The 8,872-nt window shown below is 42.3% G+C and overlaps 1 protein-coding gene across 3 annotated transcripts in view; it reads right to left on the reverse strand.

The window, feature by feature from the left end:
- Positions 1-8,872, reverse strand: part of Dock4 (dedicator of cytokinesis 4) — a 393,633-nt gene that overhangs the window by 164,699 nt on the left and 220,062 nt on the right. For all 3 annotated transcript variants that reach the window (XM_013347825.2, XM_026782419.1, XM_026782413.1), the window contains exon 12: positions 5,381-5,469. In XM_013347825.2, the coding sequence (XP_013203279.2) occupies positions 5,381-5,469 (89 nt within the window). The remainder of the gene's footprint in view (positions 1-5,380; positions 5,470-8,872) is intronic.

Genomic DNA, 8,872 nt, shown 5'->3' on the forward strand with positions numbered 1-8,872 from the left:
ATCTCCCCACTGTTATCCTCTGAATTGGCACCAGGAGGCAACAGGACACCCCTGAGTTACATGTCAGACAGCTGACAGCATGACTCTTCAGTATAAATCCTTTCATTTTTATTTTATTACTCACAAAATGAATACTTACCAAGTGCTCACTAGTCACTAAACAAAGGACATTTTAAAATGTATCACTGAAACTACAGTTGAGCCGGGTGGTGGTAGCACACTTTTTTAACCCCAGCACTTGGGACAGAGGCAGGCAGATCGCAGTGATTTCAAGACCAGCCTGGTCTCCTAAGTGAGTTCCAGGACAGTCAGGATTGTTAGACAGAGAAACCCTATCTTGAAAAAAACCAACCAAACCAACCAACCAAATAAAAAACTACGGTCAAATATGTATATACTAAGTCATTCAAATTTTGTCATCTTGGACAGTCACAAATTAATATCATTAATATTGATACCACTTAAATATGGGTAGAGTGGGAGAACACATCAGTTCTGACGTGCTGGAGCAGCAAGATGGTAGATAAATGGTCCAGTTGAGAACAAACGCCCCCATGAGGCCAATGCTTGGAATATACACATACACTTGTGTTCTTTCTCTCTGCCTTTATCTAAGCAGCCACAAGGGAGACACTATCCACATTTAGGGTGGGTCTTCCTGAGTCAAATAATATGATTAAAAAAAAATTCCTATAGGAGTACCTAAGCAGCTTGCCTTCAGTTGGTTCTAAATCCAGCAAGTTGACCATCAGAGTTAATCGTCATGCTTCCCAGGACCTGGGTCGGGGTTAGCCCTACCTGCTCGACTCTGCTAATATGCAGAAGCACTGAGAAACACGTGTGCACTGTGTGCCAACTATAGCTGCTGGTCCGCAGACCTCCTAGTATCAAATCTCAAAATTTTGGGAATGCTGTGTTTTCTCTGAGGAAGTAGTTAGCCAATGGCTAAAAAATTATAGAGAAAATAAGACAGGACTGACTCACCAATCAATGGATGTCAAATGAAGGAACAGGAGAGACATCCAACATTACTGACTTTCACAGTCTTATCCAGAAAGTAAATTTACTGGCTAGAGATGAGAACTGGAGAGAAAGCCATGCTCACTTGAGGGTGACACCATCAGAAGGCTTGAATGGTTTCTCTTGACTGTTGTTTTCCATTTTAATGGTCCACTCTTTATTCTGATTCCAAATAGCAACATTTTCAGGCATACACAGGTTTATGTCAAAGTTTTTGCTTACATCTATTAGCTTAGGGGTTTTATGTATTTGTTCATTCTTACAGTACCTTTTATTACCTATTCTTATTTTTTTCATAATACCAAGCAAGTAAGAATCTACTGGCTCAAAGTCATTCAATAAAAAATATACATATTGCATATTGCATAGCGATGGTACTCAGAATATACTACCCCAAAAGAAGGAGCTGGACTATTTTGGAAGACATAATATGCTAGAAGGTTATTCTGACCTCTCCTGATTTTCTTCCATGAAAGGGGTCAAAATTATGGCTCTTTATGCTCGAGGAGAACATACATATGTATGTTCATGTTCATACATATGAAAAGGAGTTCTTCCAAGCAGCACTTAAAAAAACAGGCTTCACTAAGAAGGCCAGTTCATCGCCAGGAGATCAGCTCTACCCACGCTTTTCTTGGTCTTCCCTCCCTTCATTTGACCTGTCCTAAAAACACCAAGGCTTGCCCACTTCCTTCCTCAGCGTTCCTAACACAGGTTTCCACCTCAGAATACATAAAACAAGCCTGCAATACTTTCTTCTGTTGATCGTTCTTAGTTACAGAAGGGTCAGTCAAGACGTTAGGACAGGTGAAGAGCAGCTACTTTCCCTACACGCTACAGTAGGATTCGTGATGATTTAGCTCATTCAGCATTTTGTCTAAAATAGAGAATCTTCCACACAGCAATCCTGGTGCTGTGGTCTGCACAAAAATGGCGTATGGGGGCCATTAGGAGGTCTGGCCTTGCTGGAGTAGGTGTCTTATTGGAGGAAGAGTGTCACTGGTGTTGGGTTCTGAGGTTTCAGAAGCTCACTCCAGGCCAGTGTCTCACTTTCTTTTCCTGCTGCCTGCAGATTGAGAAGTAGAACTCCCAGCTACCTCTCCAGCACTGTGTCTGCCTGCAAGCTGCCATGCTTCCCACCATGATGACAATAGACTAAACCTCTAAACTACAAGCCATCCCCAATTAAATGTTTTCCTTTCTAAGAGTTGCTGTGATCATGGTATCTTTTCACAGCAAGAGAAATCCTAACTAAGACTCCTCGTGATCATTTAAATACTAGAGAAATGTAACTTCTCTAGATAATAACTTTAGACTCCAATTGCTATTTCCTTTAGCCAGGCAGCCTTCATGGTATCAACCTAGGCCCTTTACAGATATGTGACAGTTGTGTAGCTTGGTCCACTTATGGGACCCCTAGCAGTGGGAGCAGGGGGCTGTCCATAATGTCTTGGTTGGCTTTCGGGAACCTAGTCCTCATACTGCGTTGCCTTGCCTGGGCTGAATACAAGGGGAGGCACTCAGTCCTACTGCAACTTGATATCCAATGCTTTGTTGATACTCATGGGAGGCCTGTTTCTTTCTGAACAGAAACAGAGGAGGATTAGATTAGGTGAGAGGTGGAGGGGAGGGAACAGGAAGTGATGGGATGGGATGAGGGAGGGGAAGGAAGGGGAGGTGATGAGAAGGAAGGAGGGAGTGGAGGAGGGGAAACTGTGGTTGGGATATAAAATAAACGAATAAATGTAATTAACAAAACTATCTTGGAGTGTACTTTAATATTATATTAAAACTTTTAAGATATAGATGAGTGACCTTTTGCCTGCATAGATGTATGTGTACCACATGCATGTGTGGTGCCCACTGGGGCCAGAAGAGGGCACTAGATCCCTTGCAACTGGAGTTACAAGGGTTGTGAGCTACCATGTGTGTACCAGGAAGTGAAGCTGGGAAGGCAGTGGGTGCTCTAAAGCCCTGAACCACCTCTCCAACATCGTTAATATTCTATTTTGAATTATATAAAGGAAAACTGAAAGGAAAAAATTTTTAAAGGGTTATGACAACTACACATGATATAGCCTGCGTTTTCTTGTGTTACAAAGAGGACAATGAGAACACTGTCAAACGTTTAATAATATCAGAAATATTATTATAACAATATTGAGCTCCTGATTTCGAAATTGTACACTGCATACAGTAGTTAGCGGTAGAGAAGCACTGAATCAGCAGTCTGTCCTTAGGTCATAAAGAAATACATATATCCATGTACGATACAAACACACACCTATATGAATGTGTGTATAAGTGCATAGATGTACATACAAACATGCATGGAAGCCAGGAGTAAAGAGGTGAGCATTGAAAATTTCAACCACAGCAGGGCAGTGGTAGCACAAGCTTTTAATCCTAGCACTCTGGAGGCAGAACAGGTGGATCTCAGTGAGTTTGAGGCCAGCCTGGTCTAGAGAGTGAGTTCCAGGACAGACAGAACTGGTACACAGAGAAGCCCCAAAATAAATAATTTTAGCCACTCAGTAACCCTGAACCTAGTGCTGTGTGCATAGATGCACTATTCAAATTTGGGAGTACTCGTACTGCGAATCCAACAAAATGTAGGGAAAAAAAATCCTATGGGAAAGGAGAATTTGTATGACTCATTACTTTTTAATTGAATAGAATTAACTGACCATGAAATAACCTTCAAAAAATAAGAGAACGTGGATTTATAATTCCAAAATTCCAAAAATTAAGAAAATGTCTCGCCATGACTGAAGGGAAGTGCTTGGCTGGAAAGGCTGAAGGTCCTAAGGTCTGTGTTTTAAAAGGCTGTTTGGAGCTTTTACTCCGCGAAAGTTCTGTACACTGACCAGGCTGGGAGATGGGCAGGGCTTGGTGTGAGAAACTAGAAGGGATGGGGCAGGGATCAGAGGGGTCTAAGTCACACATGTGCTGCCGGTGGAAGTCCTGGATGGCACTCAGACTTGAAAGAGAAGCATGGGAGGGTGGATGCTCTGAGGACAGGAAAGTCAGCAGAGCTTTACAACAGAAACCGGCACAACCGGCATCTGCCCAGATGCCAAGGAACTCAGGTATCATAGTGGACAGCAAAATGGGACGACTCTCTCCATGGGGATGGAGCCTTTATATAAAGTATTGTGTTACAATGGAAACTTTCATTCCCAAAGGTGGTAGCAACTATGCTTCATTTGTTTGTTTGTTTTTGCAGTATAGTGGTCATTAGCAGAAAAGGGAAGGTTCAGGACTATGGTGGTTTATGTCTCCTTTTCTGGTAGAGTCTCATTTAAGGAGCCAGGAAGTTGAAGCAATCGGGTGACCCAGGAATGTTGATATAGGACATAAAAAAGGTAGAGCCCTGACCCAGCATGGCAAGCATGCAGTGCCTCCTTCTGGAGTGAACAGAAGTCATCAGAAGGTCAACAACAACTCAGTTAAAAGTAATCAGAAAGAGATGTTAGCTAGCAAATCTACAGAAAAAAAGACAGGAGACACAAAGTGTAGGAGAGGTTAGGCTGCCTCTTAAAGACTCAGCCAGACCCAGCATTAGTACAAAGAACAAGCAAACAAAAGACCCAGCCTTTCTAGGAGTTAAATAAGAAATCGTGCTAATTAAAAAAAAAAAATGGAGCCAGGTAACTTAAAATAAAATGTAGAGTATAGTAGGGTGGCTTCAAAAGGACCAATAGTTCACACACACACACACACACACACACACACACACACACACACACACACATGTATCTCCTCTATATAGCTATAACCTATAAGATGTGATATATTCTATGACACACTGCTACTCAGATAAGACTGTGCACCAGAGAACTCATGGCAGCACACGATTATTGCAGTCTCTAAATAAGCATGCATACATTCTCTCTATGTGAAACCACAGCCAGCGCAGCTCTCCTCTGCAGCCTCCTTCAATATGTAAACTCTATGCTTGCTACCCAGTGTGATTCCATTATTGTTCACTGACAGGTAGGGATGCAGGATTTCTACTGCACCTTACTGTCAGGTCTCCCCACTTACCCAACCATTACTATTGCTTAGTTTTTAGCTTACAGTAAAAACTTGAAGGCCCCAAGATACGACAGCATGGAACAAATTCAGATCCTCTACTGTTTCGAATGAGAGAGGAAAAAAAATTTTATATAAAGAATTATACTTGCAAGCCTATCACTATCTAGGGAAGTGATGAACAATGTGCTGAATGTTTTTGGACAGCAAAGATAAAAAGCAAACAAACCAAAGCCCGCAAGAGCCGGCCATTCCTATCTAACGCAGATGGATAGACGGTCTGATGTGAAAGTGTCGGGAGAGGCAGCCCGGCTCATGCACCCACCTGCATTGGATCCAGTCAAATTGTAGCGCGCATTCAGCTTTTTGATGATGTTCTCGTGGATTTGATACCACTCACTCTCTGTATTACACCTGTGGAAACGCAACCATTTGGTTAGTCACTAACACACAAGTCCCAGGTGTGAGAGCACAGCCCGCTCTTGGCTAGCACAACTAGAGCGTGCTTTTCTTCTTGCTGTCCTCAATGGCTTGCCATGAGGCCTACTGAGCATGCTTGTCCCAGCTCAGGCAGAAATGCTTGACTTGGCAGGAGCTGACAATCTACCTCAATTCATTGAGTGGAAGGTGTTGAGGACTAAGTTGTTGATAACAGACTGAAACTTTCACTATTAAGTGAGTTACGTCTGGGGGCAAGTTGAACACGTTCTCTGCAGCTTGCTTTCTTCATGTGTTAAACTTGTGCAATTATCATAGTAGAATATTAAATAAACACGGCTGAAGTATTGCCTGGCATACAGTAAATGCTCAATAAATAAAGATTCTCATTAGAAAATTTTTGCCTTCTGTAACATGACCAGGTCTGGCTAAAGTCAAAAGGCAACCAATCAAGGGAAACAAAATCAATGCTAAAAACCTACACTGGTGAAAGCATGCCAGGATTTATCCGAGGGCAATGCAAAATACTTCCCAATTTTCCATGCCTCAGAGACATCACACAATCATTTATTTTACCTTCAGACTGTCTATCCTTTGATTTTGGCTCTTCTTTTTCCTTTTTTATTTATTTATTTTTATTACTTTTTGAGGGGGGGCAGTAGTGGGGATTGAAACTAGGGCCTCATACATGCTAGGCAAGTGTTCTACCACTACGCTAAATAGTTACAGGCCTTGCTTTCAATTCTTGCTACTCACTAGCTCATGCTACCTTTGCATGGCTTACGGCACCAGCTGGACCATCAGGGTTCTTAAGGGCAGGATATAGGATAGTTGTCATCTGAGTACCATTGAATACTTTGGACATAGTAAAGCCTTAAAACTACCAGTTGCATAGATGGATAAAAGGATGGATGGGTGGATGGAGAAATGGATGGATGGGTGAGTGGGTGTGTAGGTGGATGGATGGACGGATGGATGGATAGACGGATGGGTTGATGGATGGGAGGATGGGTGGGTGCACAGTAACTGGATGTCTCACGGACTAGTAACTCCTCATGGCTAACAAACATTTGTGTCTGCTGGTCAATTGCTCTAACGAGGTTGCAGAGAACTTTCTAAATAGATGTATTCCTAAATAATTCTGCTATTATCTTTTATAAGCTACGAATGCTCCCTCCTGAGGACCTTGGCTATCAAAAGTCCTAACGCAGGTGACTGAAATAGTTTCCAGCTTCAGACAAGGTATTTGTTACTTTTTTTGAGTCCCAGATGGAGGTAAGGATTCGTTCACTTGAACAAACAGAATTTCTTCCAAATGGATTCCAACAAGCATTTCGCTTGAGCGTTATTAAGTAGGTTCCTTCCTACTGCCAGAGATGGCTTTCACTGTTAGTTTATTCTCTGGGGACTGTTTTGTAATCAGCTGAGTCGACAGTAGAAAGAATAACCAATAATATATTTTGATTCTTAAGAAAAAGAAGACAATGAAAACATTACAAGGAACAGCACAGTTTATTTTCAAAATGGTCTTTTTCAGGCTGTTGCATAATCAGGGGTGACTCCTGTTACTCTCAGTCACTCAGTCTTCCCAGGGGTGAAATAGACACACTTGTCACCACACCTGGGGAGCCTATGCTAGGAAACAGCGAGGCGGTGTCTGCAAAGACTTTCGGCTTCCTTCAGTAATGCTCTGCTCTCTCATGCACACATCACTAGACAGGGCTGTGAAACAGCATCCAAGAAAATGGAGGTAGATGAACTGGAGGTTCAGGTTACAATCCCCTCCCTCAGCACCTGGGTGAGTCTCTTCTGCGTGAGCTGATCTAAGCATGCACTTCATGGGCTTGCTGTAGGGATGCAGTCAGTGGCACAGCACATGCAAAGGGCGAATAGAGTTCTTTTACACAGTACATGTGATGGCTTCAATAGGAATGGGTCCCACAGACTCATGTGTTTGAAGGCTTGGCCCATAGGAAGTGACACTATTAGGAGGTGTGACCCTGTTAGAGCAGGTGTGAACTTGTTGGAGGAGTGTGTCACTGTGGGCATGGCTTTGAGGGCTCATATGTTCACCCAGGGTGGCACACCGTTTCTCCTTCTGCTGCCTGAGAATCAAGATGTAGAAATCCCAGCTGGTTCTCTAGCACCATGTCTGCCTGCATGTTTGCACATTTTCTGCCATGATGATAATGGACTAAACCTCTGAACTGTGAGCCAGCCTCAATTGAATGTTTTCCTTTGTAAGAGTTGCTGTGATCATGGTGTGTCTTCACAGCAATTAAACCCTAACCAGGACGGTGTGCAACCCAAGGAAAGAGGGCTGTTATTAGTCACTGTGGTCTCAACTAAGCTATATTTTATGATGATGAGTAGCATTTAAGAAAACTATCAGAATGGATTTAATCACAACCATTAATGATGAGTGTTGCCATGAGAAAAGAGAGTCACGAGTTGTATTGCCTACTACTTTCAAGATGTTTTCAAGTTTAAAATGAAGGTCATAGGTTTAGCCCACTAGAAAGAGAAAAAATTATCTCTAGTACAAAACCAGACGCTATAGAAAACAAAGTCTGGTTGTCAACGAATTATTGAATGTGCTTTGGTGGCCTCACCAAGTGGAAAAGTAGATAAATCCATGAACCCCTGCAGCTGTGGTCACAAAGTCATCTTGTGACCAAACATTGGCAAAGGACCAATTGTACTATCACTCCTCCCCCCCCCCAAAAAAAAACCACCCTACAAAAACAAGACATCTACTGTTATATAGTATAATCAGCAGCACAAGTGTGCTCATAGAACTGGCCTACAATGCGGTCCTTAAACCCAAAAGTGGATGCTCTACTGTGTCTGCCTGGATCATGATACTGTCCATCAGATCTTAGCTACCAAGGCTACGTGGAGGTGTCAGGGTAGGCTGATGCAAACACATGTTTACATCATCAACTTAGACATCATTTAACTTAAAATCTGGTCTTGATCATAGGATCTTTTTAGGAGTATTAGGGGTTTAAATTAACTGAGACACACTCCAATACAACATTGAAATCTTAACCCCAGGATCTTGGAATATGACCTTATTTGGAAAGAGGGTCTTTTTTTTTTTTTTTTTTTTTTAGGGTTTCTCTGTAGCTTTGGAGCCTGTCCTGAAACTAGCCCTTGTAGACCAGGTTGGCCTTGAATTCCACCTGCCTCTGCCTCCCTAGCGCTGGGATTAAAGGCATGTGTCACCACTGTATGACCCTATTTTCTTATAGTTTTAAGCAAATGTAGGGGATTAGAATTTAAGAGAGTAAAAGTTAAGTACTTGTCATCAGGAAACACAAAAACATCAAACACAATCGCTGCCGGAGATTTCAAAACAAAACACTGTGAAAGAACT

This window comes from Microtus ochrogaster, chromosome 1 (assembly GCF_000317375.1).
Source record: "Microtus ochrogaster isolate Prairie Vole_2 chromosome 1, MicOch1.0, whole genome shotgun sequence".
Classification (NCBI taxonomy): Eukaryota; Metazoa; Chordata; class Mammalia; order Rodentia; family Cricetidae; genus Microtus; species Microtus ochrogaster.